The sequence below is a fragment of the Anguilla anguilla genome, chromosome 6, assembly GCF_013347855.1.
Source record: "Anguilla anguilla isolate fAngAng1 chromosome 6, fAngAng1.pri, whole genome shotgun sequence".
Taxonomy (NCBI): domain Eukaryota; kingdom Metazoa; phylum Chordata; class Actinopteri; order Anguilliformes; family Anguillidae; genus Anguilla; species Anguilla anguilla.
Genome location: NC_049206.1, coordinates 61,779,267 through 61,801,191, shown reverse-complemented (window position 1 = coordinate 61,801,191; position 21,925 = coordinate 61,779,267). Strand labels below are relative to the sequence as shown.

The window sequence follows — 21,925 nt, the reverse complement described above, 5'->3', positions numbered from 1 at the left end:
ACGTTTGGTACTTTTCGTGATAGGCAAGTCCTATTCCACAATTAGATGAATGCATAATTTAGCTGTGTAGCTGCTCGTTTATGTCGGGAGCGGGAGAGATCACTCAAAGAGGGAGGTACGCCAAATGGCCACATATCCATGAATGAACGTAGGGCTAGGCCTGTTTTTACATTTCTTTTATTATCAATTTATACTGAAAGAAGACATTAACTGGTTCGATCACAATTTGACTTTCGGATGTGACCCCGTGACCCTGCTTCCTCCAACACACGCGGATTTATTAACTTGTCCACAAAACCTCAGGCTGCCTGAAGGGTTCAAGTCGAGCTGCAGTTGTTTGCGCTAATGGTTCAAAATTATACTGTGCTTCGGAATATTTATTTTTGATAACTTACTGTACACAAGCTGTAGTGTTGTGTGCATTGGAAGCTTGCAGCTACAGTGAATACTTGGGCTACTGGTTTTGACAGGCCTGCCTAACAAGTCGTGCTATTTAAAAATCATCTGTGGTTAGGACACAGAGTTCACTGCAGTGCAAGACGTGCCCTTCCGGTTTATTGGTGGCCGAGTGCGCTAAAATGGGAGGAAACCCCATTTTGCACAGATCCATTGCACAGATTTACTGCTCTTTCCCAAACCAATTGTATATCCCCCAAAGAACTGTCTAAAGAACGTGAAGCAGGACCAGCTGTCAGTGGGAGGCAGTCCACATCCACTCAGGTTTTTTACACAATGTGTGTGGCTTCCAGGGCTGGGTTGCCGGTTATCATGCAGGTGTTGCGGTGCTGACAGCTTGTATTGAAGTTGCTAAGTGTAGTTTAATGTCTGGGTGGAGTTTACCAACAGTGATGCTGTTGAATCAGTGGAAGCAGACTTCAGAGTGGACCAGGCACATATCGGACACAGGCTGAGGAAGAGGAACTTAGTTTCAGGGTCCGGCAGATAATTCCACCCTCTATTTCAAGAGTGATTTTTTTAAAGCTACCGGTGTAAGCCCAGAGGAGGTGTAGATTAGCTCTCAGGAAGAAAGTTGCGCTCTGCAAGTGACCTTCCACGAACTGGGTCATTTATGAATTTACACTCCACTTCGGGTGGCTCTAGACCCCTCAGTCTGGTTCATGGGCTATTCTCTGTGACTGTGGCTAACTTGGCTAAGCTACTGCTCAACAGTACTATAGACGTGCTTGCTTATGCACGCTTGTACACCAACTTCAGGTTCAGCCTGAAACGTATTTCTATCAGTACTGAGGATTGTGCACTGAATCATTACCGGTTGCATTTCCCAGAAACACAATTCAAAGTGATGTCTGTACATTTATTTGGCTGATGAGCTTACATTCCTGTTATTTTACTGTGTAGTTAGAGTTAATTTGCTAGATTTTTTTCCAAGATGTATGACACCTGTCCTAGTAGTGCAGTGACTATATGATAGTTGATACATTTCTGCAGAAGTTAAATTGATATTGATATTTAATTCCTCTGTACTGATCTTGTTGTAGAGAGTCCCGCAGGTAGTGCCAGTGAAACTAGTGGAATCTGTCAGTCTTACACGGTGGTGAGGTCAGATGTTAGCCAGAAGTGAGCAAGGTCCACCATAGTTACGAAACTTGACCAGCACGTCATAGAAAGTCCAGAAACATCTTCCTGTCCTTTAGGAATCAGGGAACATTTCCCAGATTAAAAAAGAAGCTTCTTATCAACTAAAATAATCTTCTGTCAATTCCTACCAAATCTTGAAATAAGTGTGTGCAAAATGGCAGAATTGGTTCAGAGTAGCGTAATACTGTGGTGAAGATTGCACCAAAATAAATCCTTTTAAAATCATGCATTTACTGGAGCATCCTGGGAAATGTAAATACAGTTTGAGTGTCAGTCTGTACAGCCCGCGATGAGACAAATTCAGTTCCTCCAGCAGACAGTGACCGCAATGATCGCCATATTCTGGCACACTTCCTCGAGTTTTACCTGTGTGCCCCCCCCCCCCCAAGTGGTGACGTCCTGCAACAAAGGTATCCATTTTTGCCTGAATGGAAGCACACCAGGCCTTTGGGAGATGAACAGGTGTTTTGGGAAATGAACAGGTGTTTTGGGAGATTGACAGGTGTTTTGGGAGATGAACAGGTGTTTTGGGAGATGAACAGGTGTTTTGGGAGATTGACAGGTGTTTTGGGAGATGAACAGGTGTTTTGGGAGATTGACAGGTGTTTTGGGAGATGGACAGGTGTTTGAGAGATGAACAGGTGTTTTGGGAGATGGACAGGTGTTTGAGAGATGGACAGGTGTTTTGGGAGATGGACAGGTGTTTTGGGAGATTGACAGGTGTTTGAGAGATGGACAGGTGTTTTCGGAGATGGACAGGTGTTTGAGAGATGGACAGGTGTTTGAGAGATGGACAGGTGTTTTGGGAGATGGACAGGTGTTTGAGAGATGGACAGGTGTTTGAGAGATGGACAGGTGTTTGAGAGATGAACAGGTGTTTTGGGAGATGGACAGGTGTTTGAAAGATGGACAGGTGTTTTGGGAGATGGACAGGTGTTTGCGATATGGACAGGTGTTTTGGGAGATGGACAGGTGTTTGAGAGATGGACAGGTGTTTGAGAGATGAACAGGTGTTTTGGGAGATGGACAGGTGTTTGAGAGATGGACAGGTGTTTTGGGAGATGGACAGGTGTTTTGGGAGATGGACAGGTGTTTGAGAGATGGACAGGTGTTTGAGAGATGGACAGGTGTTTTGAGAGATGGACAGGTGTTTGAGAGATGGACAGGTGTTTGAGAGTTGGACAGGTTTTTGAGAGATAAATATGCCTGAGGAAGGATACGGTGCACTTCAGTCTTTGTTTGTGGTGTCCTCTTGCTACATGGCGGCTCGTCTTGTCACCCCTGGTCCTGCTGCCGTGGCTGTGCAGCCCCTGATTCCCCAGGGTGAATGTGCTGATTGTTGAGCAGCATAATGACGCGTTCTCAGCACAGAGCCATTGGTCAGCTCCTATTCAGCCCTTGAATAAATACATGGAATGTGATTTTTCTGCAGGATTCTTGTCTCTGATTCTCGGAAGGGAAGTTGGGCTTGGCACGAGGCTGAAACAGCGTTCTCCTGCTTTCTCTGGTGGCATGGTGCGGGCATGGTGCGGGCATGTGGGGGCATGGTGCGGGCACGGTGCGGGCATGTGGGGGCATGGGCATCTGATGGGGAAGTGGGGGCATGGTGCGGGCATGTGGGGGCATGGGCATCTGATGGGGAAGTGGGGGCATGGTGCGGGCATGTGGGGCATGGTGCGGGCATGTGCGGGCGTGGTGCGTGCATGGTGCGGGCATGTGGGGGCATGGTGCGGGCATTTTGCGGGCATGTTGGGGCATGGTGTGGGCATGTGGGGGCATGGGCATCTGATGGGGAAGTGGGGGCATGGTGGTGGCATGGTGGTGGCATGGGCGTCTCATAGGGAAGTGGGGGTTCTCAGGGTAACTGCATGTCGGAATGACCTCCGCTGGCGCATTGTGTATCAACTCTGTGTGTTTTACCCAAGTGACCATCTGCGTTTACTGTCATTACTGATTGGCCAATCAACCAATCGGCATTCTCTTTCTATGCGCAGGACAATGACCTCTATAAACCTTACATCAGGCGTTTTCCCTCGCCATAGTAACTCGTCCAAAGCCAGACTAAATTATGAATGAATCTGTCCTCAGCTTCTTGTGGGCAGTGCAGAGAGACCAAGGCCACAGACCCTGGGGCAGCAGGATGAACCAGGTCATGGGTGGAGCTACCATCTGCCTATCAATCACTAACACCTGGGAATGATGTGACTGTCATCCGCACAGGAAGTGTGCCACGATTGGCTGAAATCAGTGAGCTGCTGTTGATGCAAACCATCTCCGCCCCAGTTAGTTGTTAGTCTCCCCGATCCATCCTTGTATCTGGGATTTATTGGAGTGCATTGCAGGTTTGAATCCCAGGATCGAGGTCTTACTGGAGGACACATGGGCAAATTTTACAGAAGTAATATAATATGAATATTTAACATAGATGTATTTCTTATAGTGAGTAAATACTTATGTAATTGTTATTGTTTTATTATTGTTTTTTGATGATGCTGATAGCAGTATTTGGAACCTTTTGTGCATTGAAATGGGTGATGCCCATTTAAGTGAAGCCCACCCTCTGTAGGTGATAATGCAGTGGTCAGGTGTGTGTGATTCTCCAGGTGTGTGTCTGTGTGTGTTTGTGTGTGTATATTTCCGGTCTGTTACCAGAGAAGAGGAAACCCTTTGTCAAGTGTAATACTGTTTTATCTAACAGGTCACAGGCTATTATTAGACCATAGAAGGTCGGGGGGGGGGGGAGCACAGTTTCACAGCGTGGTGCGTGCATGGTGGGGGGGGGGGGGGGGGGTGGTGGGGGGGGGGGTGGGGGGGTGGAAGCACAGTTTCACAGCGCTTAAGGCAGGGGTGCACAACAAGGGCTGGATTTTCAGGATTTTGTGTGAACATTTTCCAACATTTATTTAATTAGCCCAGTCATATCTTGATCTGACGTGTATAAGCACCAGCTACAGCCGCAGACTGCTAGTGTATCCTACAGAATTTACTGAGCCCAAGTGCAGGAGCGAAGCAGCATAGTTTATAGAGCTGTCGGAAAACTATATCTATGGTAATCGGTTGTAACGAAAACCAGCACGCAGATCGGCCCTCCAGGACCGGAGTTGTGCACCCTTGACTTAAGGCATGCTCTCTATGGGCAGGACTCGCCAGGGACCTCACAACCATATTATCCCGACACGTGGGTCACAATATGATACTGTTGCGATTCTTCGTGTTTTTGCTGTACACTAAACATTGTGATTTTATACTGCGATAAATTGCTATTTTTATTTATTAATTCATTCAAATCATGCGCAAACCCAAAACCCATTACACATTACGATATAAAAAGCTTGCCTCAATTAATTTCACTTAAAATATATTACTTTTGCAAATGAACAGAATGAACACATTGCAGTCCTGTAAGAAAGTTAAACGGTCAAGAACATACCGTCCCTTCAGCAGCTTAAATGAATTCAATAAATACATTTTTTAATTTAAGGGGGAAAATGGAGATAAACACATTCCAGCTCCCCAGCAGTTTCACACAAGCTGCAGCGATGGACCTGTGGTTTCAGACAGAGCAACAACACTTATTTTACCAAATATCTGAGTTACATCAACAGCTAGATAGACAGTTTGGTGTAAATATGTGCAATAATTATTCCGTTTTGCAGTTGTCCACAATATGGATCTGTATGGGGTTGTACTCCATCCATCTCATGGCATAGGTGCTCAATTGAGTGATACAGTTTCGCTGTGGTTTTGCTGTGACCATATAGGTGCAGTAGCTAGCTAGCTGTCCATGATGAGGGACATGTGAGACTGTGAGACTTTTTCGACCCAAGTTCAAGTGTAATTTTAATACTAAGTTGCGTGAGTGAAACTGAGCCTAGCATGACACTGTCTTGCTACTTGACTTGAACGAGAGGGGCAAGGATGAGTGTCTTGTTGCTAGGTACAGTGTCTTGTTGCTAGGTAGTATTTACATTTTCCGGTATTTGCTGGAATGCTTACATTGTGTTGTAAACTAATGTTTATTATGGGATATGAGAGTTTCTTTTTTTAGTTTTTTTTAAATACAGATATTAGTCTGGTCCTCGTGTTGCCAGGGAAACGGTACCTCTCTTGCTAATAAACTTTCATTTTCAATGCAAAACATCTGAAGAAAATAAGTCAATACTCTAGTTTAGCTTTTTCACAAGTGGCCATGGTGTAAACAGGATAATCCACAAGCTGTGGTCACATGGTTTTAATGCACTCTACTATGAGTGGTTCTTTGCCCCCGTATTGTGCATTAAAACCATAGCATTAAAAATAACATGCATTATAAAACCCTAACCCCACACACCCACACACCCCTAGTGCTCTGCAGAGGGTCTTTCTTTTTGGATGTGTCACGTGCTGGTGGTGTTTGGTCCTTGTTCTGTTGCTTATGCCTGATATGAGCGCTGTGCTCCTTGTTCTGTTGCTTATGCCTGATGTGAGCACTGTGTTCCTTGTTCTGTTGCTTATGCCTGATGTGAGCACTGTGCTCCTTGTTCTGTTGCTTATGCCTGATGTGAGCGCTGTGCTCCTTGTTCTGTTGCTTATGCCTGATGTGAGCGCTGTGCTCCTTGTTCTGTTGCTTATGCCTGATGTGAGCGCTGTGCTTTTGTTCTGTTGCTTATGCCTGATATGAGCGCTGTGCTCCTTGTTCTGTTGCTTATGCCTGATATGAGCGCTGTGCTCCTTGTTCTGTTGTTTATGCATGATGTGAGCACTGTGCTCCTTGTTCTGTTGCTTATGCCTGATGTGAGCACTGTGTTCCTTGTTCTGTTGCTTATGCTTGACATGAGCGCTGTGCTCATTGTTCTGTTGCTTATGCCTGATGTGAGCACTGTGCTCCTTGTTCTGTTGCTTATGCCTGATGTGAGCACTGTGCTCCTTGTTCTGTTGCTTATGCCTGATGTGAGCACTGTGTTCCTTGTTCTGTTGCTTATGCTTGACATGAGCGCTGTGCTCTTTGTCATGATGAAGTTTGCTGGGTCGAGGGGGGTTGGTTTTTTTGCGGGGGGGGGGGGGGGGCAGTGCAGGGAGAGGGGAAGAACAGATTGTGACATATTGTGCCATCTGACTGGATTATGCATTGTTTCTTTTAGGTTGTTTGAGTCCAGAAAAAAATCAATGATCGAGCCATTTTTAACCTTCTCCCAAAAGCTGGCAGGGTCCGCCTTTGAGCTGACTCTGACCCCTGCCTACAGTTTAGAGTTTACTTTGCAGACACAGTTAATATTTAGGCAGAGAGATACATCTGAATGTCTGTTTGCTGTGCTCTCCACATTGCTCCACTCTTTCTTAGTTCAGTCTTAGGTTGAGGGTTTGGGTTAGGAAACATCACTTATACTCTCCAGCTTTCTCCAAACTTTAATTTAATCTGTATTAATGTGAAATGCTGACCCTTAGTCTACACAGCTGGAGATGAACATAAGATATTCAGTGTTAGGCTTATGGTTTAAAAAGACCTACTGACCTGTCCTGCTCTGTCCTGATTTGACTGAAGGACAAGAAAACACAAAAACCTGCCCTGTGTATGTGTGTGTGCCTGTATGAGGGAGAGGGCACTAGTGTGTGTGTGCCCGTATGAGGGTAGGAGCACTAGTGTGTGTGTGCCCGTATGAGGGTAGGAGCACTAGTGTGTGTGTGCCCGTATGAGGGAAAGGGCACTAGTGTGTGTGTGCCCGTATGAGGGAGAGAGCACTAGTGTGTGTGTGTGTGCCCGTATGAGGGAGAGAGCACTAGTGTGTGTGTGTGTGTGCCCGTATGAGGGAGAGAGCACTAGTGTGTGTGTGCCCGTATGAGGGTAGGAGCACTAGTGTGTGTGTGTGTGTGCCCGTATGAGGGAGAGAGCACTAGTGTGTGTGTGCCCGTATGAGGGTAGGAGCACTAGTGTGTGTGTGCCCGTATGAGGGAGAGAGCACTAGTGTGTGTGTGTGTGTGCCCGTATGAGGGAGAGAGCACTAGTGTGTGTGTGTGTGCCCGTATGAGGGAGAGAGCACTAGTGTGTGTGTGTGTGTGCCCGTATGAGGGAGAGAGCACTAGTGTGTGTGTGTGTGTGCCCGTATGAGGGAGAGAGCACTAGTGTGTGTGTGCCCGTATGAGGGTAGGAGCACTAGTGTGTGTGTGTGTGTGCCCGTATGAGGGAGAGAGCACTAGTGTGTGTGTGCCCGTATGAGGGTAGGAGCACTAGTGTGTGTGTGCCCGTATGAGGGAGAGAGCACTAGTGTGTGTGTGCCCGTATGAGGGAGAGAGCACTAGTGTGTGTGTGCCCGTATGAGGGTAGGAGCACTAGTGTGTGTGTGCCCTTATGAGGGAGAGAGCACTAGTGTCTGGCTCCAGTGCACAGCAGGCTGATGGCTCGAGGTTGGGGTGATTAGATTAGTGCTGGAATTTCAGCTTGGCTCATTTTTCACAAAAATCCACAATAGAAATCTGTGCACTTGAATTGTTTGAAATTTGGCTGCTTATTTCAATGGTAAAATGTATTATCCATAAAACGGTTAAAAACATATCTCTTTTTTTCTTAAATGTACTTTCAAATTTAAATGGGTTTTGTGTTGTTTCTTACAAATACGTGTTTCTCCAGCAGGATGTGGGATGACAGAATAGAGAGGAGCGGAGTTGTTTGTCTGACACACTCACCAGCTTTGTGCTAGCCTGCACCCTCAGCCACTGCAGGGTAGCACTGGCCTTCCCCCTTAACTGGGACCACCTGACCTGGCCTGGCCAATGGGCTGGCAGGCCCAGGACCATGTGACCTGCCCTGTCCAATGCATGGAGATGTAGGCGCAGCCTCTGGCTGCATGGCTGGATGGGCAGGGGTTCCTCAGGGCAGCCCTGTGTGACTGGAGCAGTTTCCCACATGGTGTCTGGTTTCAGCTGGAGAGAGAGAGAGAGAGAGGGAGGGAGAGGGAGAGGGGGACAGAGACAGGGAGAGAGGGAGAGACATACAGAGAAAGAGGGAGGAAGAGAGGGATCAATGGAGGCTTTGTTTTGATGTGTTTTTCTTCTTTTTCTCCTCTTCCTTTTTTCCCTGCTCTTTTCTTCTTTTCCTCCTGCTGTCTGTCTGCCGCACTTATTCAGTCTCTGCAGTGTTTCCAACCCGAGGCCGAGAGCCTGTCTGCAGAACACAATCACGGGCACATCCATATGGAACATAATCACTGGCACATTCATATGGAACATAATCACTGGCACATCCATATGGAACATAATCACTGGCACATCCATATGGAACATAATGGCACACCCATATGGAACATAATCACTGGCACATCCATATGGAACATAATCACTGGCACACCCATATGGAACATAATCACTGGCACACCCATATGGAACATAATCACTGGCACACCCATATGGAACATAATCACTGGCACATCCATATGGAACATAATGGCACACCCATATGGAACATAATCACTGGCACACCCATATGGGACATAATGGCACATTCAGATGGAACATAATCTCTGGCATGTCCATATGGGACATAATGGCACATTCAGATGGAACATAATCTCTGGCATGTCCATATGGAACATAATCACTGGCACACCCATATGGAACATAATCACTGGCACATCCATATGGGACATAATGGCACATTCAGATGGAACATAATGTCTGGCACGTCCATATGGAACATAATCACTGGCACATCCATATGGAACATAATCACTGGCATAATGTGGGGTGGCGTGTGGTGGCATGGGGCCAGTGTGGGGTGGTGTGTGGTAGTGTGGGGCCAGCATTTGGTGGTGTGGGGCCAGTGTGGGGTGTTGTGGGGCCAGTGTGGGGTGGCGTGTGGTGGTGTTGGGTGGTGTGTGATGGTGTGGAGCCAGCATGTGGTGTTGTGGGGCCAGTGTGGGGTGGTGTGGGGTGGTATGTGGTAGTGTGGGGCCAGCATTTGGTGGTGTGGGGCCAGTGTGGGGTGGTCTGTGGTGTTGTGGGGCCAGTGTGGGGTGGCGTGAGGTGTTGTGGGGCCAGTGTGGGGTGGCGTGTGGTGGTGTGGGGCCAGTGTAGGGTAGTGTGTGGTGGTGTGGGTCCAGTGTGGAGTGGTGTGTGGTGGTGTGGGGCCAGTGTGGGGTGGTGTGAGTGTTTTTTTGGAAGTCTTTTTGGCCAGGCTTGTGTGAACCGGGCGAGACTGCAGGCTGAGAGGGCTCCTGGCTCCTGAGTAACTGCGGGCGGTTGTGACATCAGACGTGATGTAGTGGCTGAGCAGTCGCCAGCGCTCCAGCCCAGCAGCGCTGAATCCGGGCCAGGTTGTCCTGGCAGCCGGCCAGCTGCTCTGGGTGAGGATAATGGGGAATGAATAGGGCCGTGCTGGAAAGCTCTTGGTTATCCTGCAAGAAGTGTAATTCACTTTGTTTAGGTGGATGTTTGTCTTCAACCCCCCCTCCTCCCCCTCCCAGATCAGACGCCTGCCATGCTATACCTGAGGCTCCATGTCTCCAGAGGACCCAGTTTGGCCTGAAGCGGCAGACTCTGATCCGTGTGCAGTCTAAATGCCTGCTTGGCCCATCTATGAGTGCACTGGGCTTTGTCTTTGAGTATGACCTGGCAAATAAAGGAGAGAGCCAGTCTGTGTTGTTTTTAAAGGAAGGCTGTTTCCTTGGTTACAGTTAACGGTAGGACTGGAGAACGTTGATACGATAACAACAGTGGCACTGCGGAACTCTGTGTGAATGTTGAGAGCTCTGTGGAACATTGTTACAATGTCCGGGAGAACTCTGTGGAACATTGTTACAATGTTAGCAGAAGCTCTGTGGAACATTGTTACAATGTTAGCAGAAACTCTGGAACATTGTTACAATGTTAATTGTATGTTAGGTGTTAACTGTTGCACTCTTACAGAGAAATGCTAAATTTGTGCATTTGGCTGCCAAGAAAATCGTGATGAGGCACAATAGGAAGAGATCCACCATGACCTGGGAAAGTACAGACTGAGCTCTGTAGTCACTCACACACACACACACACACACACACACCTCTTTAAAACAACTTGCTCTCTGATGTTGCTGATTAGTGGGTTTCTCTGCAGTCACTGTCTATAAGTCTATAACTTATAAATAGACCTGTTTTCTGGTCTATTTATAAGTTTATTTATTTCTATCATCAGTTAGACCCTCATGCATGAATGTGGGATGCTTGTGAATGCATGAATGTGGGCTGCATGTGAATGCATGTGAATGCATGAATGTGGGATGCATGTGGGATGTATGTGAATGCATGAATGTGGGCTGCATGTGAATGCATGAATGTGGGATGCATGTGAACGCATGAATGTGGGCTGCATGTGAATGCATGAATGCGGGATGCATGTGAATGCATGAATGCGGGATGCATGTGAACGGCCATATTGTGGATAAGTTCTGCTGTTTGTATTTTGCTTATTGCTAATGTTTTGAGAACTGCTCCCCTTTCTGAAAGCAAAGTGTTTTTATATGAGTGATTCTGTGGTGAGACGAGCGTCATATAGTGTCTCTATCCTGGGAGACAGTGGGCTAGTCGGGGGGGGGGGGGGGGGGGGGGGGGCGGGGCAGGAATGCTAATAGAATGGTGAATGACTGTGATGAGGATTGTCAATAATGGATTGTAAAGTCAGAAGACTGCTTGATCGCTGTTCCAAACTGCACATGTACTTACTAAACCTAGTGCGACATGCATCAAATAGCCTATATAACACCTGTGCAGAATGGTCACATTCAGACGGATGCATGGGTGAACTGTTTCCCCATATGAAGAGAAGAGAAATAGGCTTCCTCACTGGGGAGGGAATCAGCTTCCTCACTGGGGAGGGAATCGTACACCCCAGTCATGTCCAAGTTTCCAGTGTGTGGGAAGAGCTGCTTTTGACATTAAGGGAGTGTGATAGAGAGTGAGTGTGAGGAGAGTGTGAGGGAGAGAGAGGCAGTGTGAGGGAGTGTGAGGCAGTGTGATAGAGAGTGAGGAGCGTGAGGAAGTGTGAGGATAGAGAGGAGCTGTGTTTACGCTCGCGGGACCGTGAGGAATGCTGTGTCTCCGGCGTCCCGTGGGCGAGAACGTGTTTTTCCGGAAACAGCGCTCTGCTTCACGCCCTGCGTCTGATGTCCCGCAAAAATCACACCTTTTATTTTCATCATTCTTATTCTGGGTTCCGGTGCTCTGTGAGTGAACCTGGGTTCACTGACACTCTGGGTTTACAGGCTCACTGACACTCTGGGTTTACAGGCTCACTGACACTCTGGGTTTACCGGCTCACTGACACTCTGGGTTTACAGGCTCACTGACACTCTGGGTTTACCGGCTCACTGACACTCTGGGTTTACCGGCTCACTGACACTCTGGGTTTACCGGCTCACTGACACTCTGGGTTTACAGGCTCACTGACACTCTGGGTTTACCGGCTCACTGACACTCTGGGTTTACCGGCTCACTGACACTCTGGGTTTACAGGCTCACTGACACTCTGGGTTTACTGGCTCACTGACACTCTGGGTTTACAGGCTCACTGACACTCTGGGTTTACAGGCTCACTGACACTCTGGATTTACAGGCTCACTGACTCTCTGGGTTTACAGGCTCACTGACTCTCTGGGTTTACAGGCTCACTGACTCTCTGGGTTTACAGGCTCACTGACACTCTGGGTTTACCAGCTCACTGACACTCTGGGTTTACAGGCTCACTGACACTCTGGGTTTACAGGCTCACTGACACTCTGGGTTTACCGGCTCACTGACACTCTGGATTTACAGGCTCACTGACTCTCTGGGTTTACAGGCTCACTGACACTCTGGGTTTACAGGCTCACTGACTCTCTGGGTTTACAGGCTCACTGACTCTCTGGGTTTGCAGGCTCACTGACTCTGAGTGAGTGGACTGATTGGGATGTCTAGTTGTTTAAACCTTTTCTTCTTCCAGGGGTTTGTTTGGGAAAATGTAATTTGGGTATTGATCTTGGTGACCATGCCATGGAAGAAGCCAGTGCCACTTTAATCAATAAATAATCAGAACAAGGAGAAGGGATATACAAATGTAGGACGTTAGAGTTACAGGCGCTGTACAGTTACAGGTGCTCTACAAACAGTTACAGGTGCTGTACAGTTATAGGTGCTCTTCAAACAGTTACAGGTGCTGTACAGTTATAGGTGCTCTTCAAACAGTTACAGGTGCTTTACAAACAGTCACAGGTGCTGTACAGTTATAGGTGCTCTTCAAACAGTTACAGGTATTTTGAAAACATGCACAGGTACTCTACAAACAGTTACAGGTGCTTTACAAACAGTCACAGGTGCTGTACAGTTACAGGTGCTGTACAAACAGTTACAGGTGCTGTACAAACAGTTACAGGTGCTTTACACACAGTTCCAGGTGCTGTACTCCTGCTGTACCTGGCCACAGGTACAGGAGTCCTGTACAGAGCCTGAGCCTCTCTCTCTCTCTCTGCAGGGGACCATGTGGAGGGTGTGACGGAGCAGGATGTCATCCTCCTGCACTCCTGCCGCCAGTGGACCACCGTCACTGCCCACAGCCTGGAAGAGGGCCACTACGTCATCGGGCCCAAAATCGACATCCCTCTTCAGTACCCTGGTGAGTGCCAGCCTGGCGTCCTGGCAGAGGTGCAGGGCCAGTCTAGTTGGCATTTGTGTAATAGAATGTGATGTTGCAAAAAGTTCATGAAGTTACACAGTGTCATTACAGGATAGTGACTTCAAAATCTGCTTCATAAAAATGCACAAGGTCTTCAGGTTTGTGTTTACTTTTGTCTCTGCTGCGTGTCTCATCCTTCCGGTTCATCTCCAGATTGGCCGTTCGCTCATTCTTTTCAATTATGGTTCTGCTTTGTTTGTTGATTGGATTTCGTGTTTGACCATTCGCTTGTTCTCGACCTGGACCCTCATTTTGCCCTCTGCTCGCTGTACAGTGACTCTGGTTAGTCCGTGGGTTCTCATCGGGACGCTGAACACTCACACCGCGGATCGTTTGTACTGTCAGTGGCTGGAGCTCAGGGTTCTGTGGCTGAGGATGATGACATAATTAAGAGCAGATAGCTGGTGTGAAACCTGGAAACGGATTGGCCTCTTTGTGCACGCCTGGGCGAATAGGAGGGATACATGAGATCATTGGGTTTTGTGGAGGAGGGGGGAGCAAGTCACAATAACAGGTTGGGGGTGGCGGGGGCGTGGGGGGGGGGGGGGGGGGGGGGGGTCAGAGTTGAAGTGCTGTGAGGTGGGAGCGCGGAATGTGCCGGACTTGGCGCCAAGACCAGGCCTGCATGGTCAGTACCGGAGGCTGTTATTGACAGATGGGTGTGGGGGTGTGGAGGGGGGGCATCCCGTCTTATTCCGAGGTTCTGAGGTCATCCAGGGAGGCTGCCGGGGGGGGCGGGGGGGGGGGGGGGCGGGGCGGGGCGGGTAAATGGGCGCCCCTAAGTGCTGGATGCTCTGACTGCTCAGCTCTGATAAATAAGTAATGTGTAATGGAGATCCAGTGAGCTTAATCACAGCCCTCTGTGGGGGAGGGGGGAGGGGGGAGGGGGGGGAGACTGTGAATGGGGATGGAGAGATGACAGGAAGGGCAGGTCATTAAGGAGGAGAGGATTGAGTGAGTGAAGGGGGGAGGGGTGGGCCATATCGACTGCTTGTGTTGAGAGGGTTTATTCATTCAGTCATGTTCTCGTAGAGAAGCCCCTGCAGGAAGACTGTCTCCCTGTGCTACGCTGTGCTGTGTGTCTCTGTGCTATGCTACCCTGTGCTACACTACCCTGTGATGTGCTGTGCGTCTCTGCGCTATGCTACCCTGTGCTACGCTGTGCTGTGTCTGGGAGGTCACATGACCAGCTCCTGACCTCCTGGGGCCTGAAAGGCTGCCCTTTGCACTGCCTATCGCATCTAGGACTGCTTGAAACCCCTCCCCTTGTGGCCTGAAGCCCCTCCCCCTGCAGCCTGAAGCCCCTCCCCCTGCTGTGCTGGCTGTCTGGGCCCAGGCCAAGCCACTGCCTTTGTGTTGTCTGCCAGAGGAGAGACTGGCTCGCTCTGTCTTTCTCCCTCTTTCCTTCTCTGTCTGACTCCTCCTTTCTCTCCTGCTCTAGTTCTTTCTTTACCTGTCACTCTGTCTCACACACACATAGTCTCTCTCCCTCTCCCTCTCTCTCTGTCCTCCCACCATTCATGGCCTTTGTCCAGTAGTTTACATTGACCTCCAACAGGACCCCCTTGCCATGGAAACCCACACTACTGCTGGTGTACCCAAGACCAGGGCACATCTGGAAAGACCAGCACAGGTGTTTCAGCCATGAGCCGAAATGGCTCCTACAGATCGGTCTGTCCCTGTGTTCCTGGATCTGCAGCACAATATACACAGCAAGGTCCATTTGGTTCTGTGTGTTCTGACACAGGAGAGAATTATAAATGTGGAAATGTCATTTAATGCAGTGATTTTGAACAGGGTCGTGGCTGCTGACTGTGCTGTGGTTCTCAGTCCTGGTTCTGTAATGCTCCTGAGAGCTGGAGCAGGTTTTGTTGACGGTTTTGATCTCTGGGATGGCAGGATGGTGAGAGGTAACTCAGAAGATATTGGAGCCAGAGTAATTAAATGCTTGGACTCCCCTAACAATGTAATGATTGTGTCTCTTTAATTAAAAAATAAATGCGTTAGGGACTGAGCAGAAGGTGCCATGTGGTGACTGATGTTTACCTGACTGGGAAATTGGTCTAATGCTACCACAGGTGAGGTCCCTCAGGTGAGGTCCCAAGGACTCCTGGGTGACTCACGAGCCACCCCAACCCCCCCCCCCCCCCCACACACACCTCCGCCCCGCCACAGGGGCTGCAGGGGAAGTCTGAGAGAGAGAGAGAGAGAGAGGGGCAGAGAGAGCGAGTGAGAGAGAGAGAGACGGTGTTCCCAGAATATTTGCTCAGTGTAATGCAATAATGGGGCGCAGTGGGAGAGGAGGTGGGGGGGTACGGGGGGGTATTTCCTCTCCGGGGGAAGAGCGGGGGACACCCAATACACCATGACGCCATGGCGACGGCTGTGGCGGGTAATGAGGTCATGGCTTGCTACGTGATTGGTTATTTCTGATTTCAGATGCTCTGATGTTTCTCACTGATGAGTCATAGGAAGTGATGAGGTCATTCCTCCCACACCTGTCATTCAATAGCGAACCCTATCTATCCTAGCCTGTGGAGTATGACTGGGTTATTGATGGAGTATGACTCTGTTATGTGTGGAGTATGACAGGCTTATGTGGAGGTGAACCCTCTCTGTTGGATGAGGCATATCTTGCAAAAAAGATATTTGGTGGCAAAATATGGCAAATGTGCATATTTCAGAATAAAAATACAGAATGCAGTGCCACGTACCAACAGCAGTTTTCCCAAATTTCAGAAGCTGCTGCTTACCTGGGCTTGATTTCCTCTGGCCCGTCCTGTGGCCCCTCTTACACTCCGTCCTGTGGCCCCTCTTACACTCCGTCCTGTGGGCCCCTCTTACTCTCCGGCCTGTGGGCCCGTCCTGTGGGCCCCTCTTACACTCCGGCCTGTGGGCCCGTCCTGTGGGCCCCTCTTACACTCCATCCTGTGGACCCCTCTTACACTCCGGCCTGTGGGCCCCTCTTACACTCTGGCCTGTGGGCCCATCCTGTGGGCCCCTCATACACTCCGGCCTGTGGGCCCGTCCTGTAGGCCCCTCATACGCTCCGGCCTGTGGGCCCGTCCTGTAGGCCCCTCTTACGCTCTGGCCTGTGGGCCCATCCTGTAGGCCCCTCTTACGCTCTGGCCTGTGGGCCACTCTTATACTCCGTCCTGTGGGTCCCTCTTACACTCCGGCCTGTGGGCCCATCCTGTGGGCTCCTCTTACACTCTGGCCTGTGGGCCCCTCTTATACTTCGTCCTGTGGGCCCCTCTTACACTCTGACCTGTGGGCCCCTCTTACACTCCGGCCTGTAGGCCCCTGTTACACTTCGTCCTGTGGGCCCCTCTTACACTCTGGACTGTGGGCCCCTCTTACACTCCGGGCGGTCCTGTGGGCCCCTCTTACACTCCGGGCGGTCCTGTGGGCCCCTCTTACACTCCGGGCGGTCCTGTGGGCCCCTCTTACACTCTGGCCTGTGGGCCCCTCATACACTCCGGCCTGTAGGCCCCTCTTACACTCTGGTCTGTGGGCCCCTCTTACACTCCAGGCGGTCCTGTGGGCCCCTCTTACACTCTGGCTGCTGCGGGGGCCTCTTACAGGCGTCCGGGGTTTAGGGTCGGGGAGAAGGTTCTAGCAGAATCAGCTGTTTAGCGGGACTAACGCTCTGAGATGTGAGGCTGGCATGTGGTGATTTCAGTGGTGAATGACCTCTCATACTTCTCCAGTTTTACTCTCTCTTTTCTGATCGCTGCTTGGGAGAAGCTCCTGCTCTAAGTGGGAAAGAAACCTGTTGCTAGGTGATAGAGACTGGAGGGTCCTCCTGAGTGAAAGATGAAATAAGCTGGGAAATTCATTACAGAGAGACAGGGCCTGCTTGACTGCTGCCACATACCTGGCTATGAGAGAGAGAGAGAGTGGGAGGGAGAGGGAGAGGGAGAGAGAGAGAGAGAGGGGGCCTGCTTGACTGCTGCCACATACCAGGCTATGAGAGAGAGAGAGAGTGAGAGGGGGAGGGAGAGAGAGATGGAGAGGGGGGCGAGAAAGAGACAGACTCACAGACACAGTGATACTGAGAGAGGGTAAGAGGGAAAGGGCGAGAGAGAGGGTGCAGGGGACAGGAAGAGTGAGAATGAGTGAGTGAGGGAGAGAAGGAAGGAGGGAAAGAGGGAGGGCAAATGCCACAGAGTTCATAAGTAAATTGAAATGATTTGTCCCATAAAATGTAATAAAACAAATTGGAAGTAAAATTGGCAGCAAAAGGAGAGTGATTAGATTGCTGAAGAGTGAGGAGTGAGATGGGGCTGCAGTTTGAGCCCAGGATTGTGCAGACTGCACGCGCTGTTCTCATAGTAAATGTTCTGGCAATCTGATCTGTTGTGTTCAGTATCAGGGCCTATGCAGTGCTTTCCTGGGATGACAGGACAGGAGGAAAAACAGCTGGAATATTCCCACTGTCCAGCACAGAGAGAGAAAACTGCTGGAATATTCCCACTGTCCGGTACAGAGAGGGAAAACAGCTGGAATATTCCCACTGTCCAGCACAGAGAGGAAAACAGCTGGAATATTCCCACTGTCCGGCACAGAGAGGGAAAACAGCTGGAATATTCCCACTGTCCAGCACAGAGAGGAAAACAGCTGGAATATTCCCACTGTCCGGCACAGAGAGGGAAAACAGCTGGAATATTCCCACTGTCCGGCACAGAGAGGGAAAACAGCTGGAATATTCCCATTGTCCAGCACAGAGAGGGAAAACAGCTGGAATATTCCCACTGTCCGGCACAGAGAGAGAAAACAGCTGGAATATTCCCACTGTCCGGTACAGAGAGGGAAAACAGCTGGAATATTCCCACTGTCCAGCACAGAGAGGAAAACAGCTGGAATATTCCCACTGTCCGGCACAGAGAGGGAAAACAGCTGGAATATTCCCATTGTCCAGCACAGAGAGGGAAAACAGCTGGAATATTCCCACTGTCTGGCACGGAGAGGGAAAACAGCTGGAATATTCTCACTGTCCGACACAGAGAGGGAAAACAGCTGGACTATTCCCACTGTCCGGCACGGAGAGGAAAAACAGCTGGAATATTCCCACTGTCCGGCACAGAGAGGGAAAACAGCTGGAATATTCCCACTGTCCGGCACGGAGAGGAAAAACAGCTGGAATATTCCCACTGTCCGGCAGAGAGGGAAAACAGCTGGACTGTTCCCACTGTCCGGCACAGAGTGGAGAAGTCTCTAGAGGAGCAGTCACAGTGTGGATAAATCAGGCTGCTTTTTGGCAGTGATGCTGACTGTAGAGCAGAGCCAGACGGGGCGCTATATTAAAGCCTTAAATCTTCCGTTGGCTGTGTTTAGGGGCTTGCTCCTGTGCGCCTGCACCCCAGGATTCCTGCAGGACTGCCGTGTCCTGTCATTGCCGTTTCCATGGCAGCGTGGAAGACCGGCTGAGGCAAGGGGTGCATGGGCTCACCCCAAAATTAGCGGGACAGTCGCGGGGGTACAGGGACAACCAGAGCATGTGTGAGGGGCACGTAGGACTGCACCACTGTGGCTTATCTGGGAGGGGGGCAGCATGGTGGTTGGGGGGGGGGGGGGGGCTGTATTGGAATCAGCACTAAAGACCCAAATTTAGGAAGTATTCAAACGATCATGATTTTGGGTGGAGTGGAGACCCTCTGGGCCTACACCCTCACCATCTGCAGGCTGCGCCCATGCTGATTGGCCAAGAGCCATGCAGGGCGGGGCATAACTGGTCACAGTGTCACAGAGAGAGAGAGAGATTCAGTCGGCCTAGGTGACTGTTGCTCAGCAGCGGCCCCTGCTGGTCAGTGGTGCGACTGCAGCCGGCTGCTGCAGCTCACGTCCGTGCTGCTCGACTGCAGAGGGTACAGCGGCAGCAGCTTGATGACGTCACACGTTTCCAAGGAGACGGCGTGCTCGCTGTCTGCTGTGCTGAATGGTGGGGATTTCAGTGTGTGAAATGACCTGCAGAATAAAGCCTGTCTGCCAGACTTTACTACTTTGGGCTGATTGTAACGGACGTCCAGACGGCCTTGTTCCTTGCTGTAGTGTGCTGTTTGAACAATGTGCGAGCAGAGGGTGACTGCTGTACCTGTTAATGAGTGTGTCTACCCCCCCTCCTCCCCCCCAGGGAAGTTTAAGCTGCTGGACCAGGACCGGGACATGAGGGAACCTGTTCAGTACTTCGCCAGCGTGGAGGAAATTGCCGGAATCTTCCCTGACCGCGTGTTTGTGATGGAGGCCATCTCCTTCAGTGTGAAGGTCAGTAGAGAGGGGGTGGGTCCACTGACCACCAATCACTCACCACCAATCACCACGCCAGACTGACTTACTGTGGTCCAATCAGCACACCAGACTGACTTACTGTGGTCCAATCACCATGCCAGACTGACTTACTGTGGTCCAATCAGCACGCCAGACTGACTTACTGTCGTCCAATCAGCATGCCAGACTGACTTACTGTGGTCCAATCACCACGCCAGACTGACTTACTGTGGTCCAATCAGCACGCCAGACTGACTTACTGTGGTCCGGGTGACCCCATGTGACCTTCTCCACTAGTGACCGCACAGGCGCCCCAGATCAAACACCCTGCTACGGGCCTGTGCTGGAGGGGCAGTTATAGCCCCCCCGGGCCTGTGCTGGAGGGGCAGTTATAGCCCCCCCTGGGCCTGTGCTGGAGGGGCAGTTATAGCCCCCCCTGGGCCTGTGCTGGAGGGGCAGTTATAGCCCCCCCTGGGCCTGTGCTGGTGGGGCAGTCATGACCCACTCTGGGCCTGTGCTGGAGGGGCAGTTATGGCCCACTCTGGGCCTGTGCTGGAGGGGCAGTTATGCCCCCCCCGGGCCTGTGCTGGAGGGGCAGTTATGGCCCTCCCTGGGCCTGTGCTGGAGGGGCAGTTATGGCCCCCCCGGGCCTGTGCTGGAGGGGCAGTTATGGCCCTCCCTGGGCCTGTGCTGGAGGGGCAGTTATGGCCCTCCCTGGGCCTGTGCTGGAGGGGCAGTTATGGCCCTCCCTGGGCCTGTGCTGGAGGGGCAGTTATGGCCCACTCTGGGCCTGTGCTGGAGGGGCAGTTATGGCCCCCCCGGGCCTGTGCTGGAGAGGCAGTTATGGCCCCCCCGGGCCTGTGCTGGAGGGGCAGTTATGGCCCTCCCTGGGCCGGCACTAAATCAGACATTTTATTTGCAGTTCCCATCAGGCCGTCTGTAGGTCTTCACACACAAGTGCCAGAGAATCGCAGTTTCATTTGAGTCAGCCGACGGGCTCCTGGGTTACTGATGCGTGGGGACGCCCAATTTATGAGCCTGTCCCAGCTGGGACCCCACCTTGGGACAGCCCAGGCAGGGGCTGTTACTGTGGAGATGGTCAATGTGAAATGTTTAAATAAGCTCTGATTACACAACCAGGGGACGGGGGGTGGGGGGGTAAATGTCGGGGCTTTCTCAGCGTGTGCTCCGTTAACGGAATGTGGCGAAAGCGGACGGCCCGGCATTCCGATCGCCAGGAGACGGGGGGCGGGGGGGGCGGGCCCTGGGGATGACCTTCATTATCACCCTAAATTACACATCAGAGGGGCCCCTCCCTGCTGTACAGTAGCACCAGACATACAGACTCCAGACAGGCTCTCACAGACAGGGATCTCTCAAACTCTCTTTTTCTCTCTCACTCCCTATCTCTCTCTCTCTCTCCCTCTCTCTCTCTCACTCCCTATCTCTCTCTCTCTCTCCTTCTCTCTCTCTCTCTCACTCTGTCTCTCTCTCACTCTTTCTCCCTCTCTCTCACTCACTCTCTTTCTCCCTCTCTCTCTCTCTGTCTCCCCCCCTCTCCCTCCCTCCCCCCCTCCCTCTCTCCCTCTCTCCCTCTCTCAATCTTTCTCTCTCTTTCTCACACTCACGCCATCCATCCATCTGGTGTGAATCAGTTTTTTTTCACGATTCCAAAACTCCAAAAATACTTTTTTATTGAGGGATTCGGAAATTTTTTTGGATGCGCTTCTGATGACAAAAATGTGAGCATGTGGACCGAAGGGTTAATGAGCTGGAAGAGCAGGAAAGGCGTCTTCGGAGTTTGGTGCTCCAGATAACCGCGCTCTTCCTCTTGTGAGTTTTCCAAATATTTACCTCCGTATGATTGGCTGAGTGTGATAACTATCGGCGCTCTCTGGGGATGGGGTAATGTGGCGGGTTGGGTCAGGTTAGGGTTAGAGTAATGCGGCGGGTTGGGTTAGGGTTGGGTTAGGGTAATGCGGCTGGTTGGGTTAAGGTTAGAGTAATGCGGCTGGTTGGGTCAGGGTTGGGTTAGGGTAATGCGGCTGGTTGGGTTAAGGTTAGAGTAATGCGGCGGGTTGGGTTAGGGTTGGGTTAGGGTAATGCGGCTGGTTGGGTTAAGGTTAGAGTAATGCGGCTGGTTGGGTCAGGGTTGGGTTAGGGTAATGCGGCTGGTTGGGTTAGGCCTAGAGTAATGCGGCTGGTTGGGTCAGGGTTGGGTTAGGGTAATGCGGCTGGTTGGGTTAAGGTTAGAGTAATGCGGCGGGTTGGGTTAGGGTTGGGTCAGGGTTGGGTTAAGGTAATGCAGCTGGTTGGGTTAAGGTTAGAGTAATGCGGCTGGTTGGGTCAGGGTTGGGTTAGGGTAATGCGGCTGGTTGGGTTAGGGCTAGAGTAATGCGGCGGGTT

At 50.7% G+C, this 21,925-nt stretch overlaps 1 protein-coding gene across 1 annotated transcript in view; it reads left to right on the top strand.

The window, feature by feature from the left end:
* gareml (GRB2 associated, regulator of MAPK1-like) overlaps positions 1-21,925 on the top strand; it is a 30,730-nt gene that overhangs the window by 1,348 nt on the left and 7,457 nt on the right. The window contains exons 2-3 of the mRNA XM_035423455.1: positions 13,052-13,192; positions 19,386-19,516. Coding sequence (XP_035279346.1) covers positions 13,052-13,192; positions 19,386-19,516 — 272 coding nt within the window. The remainder of the gene's footprint in view (positions 1-13,051; positions 13,193-19,385; positions 19,517-21,925) is intronic.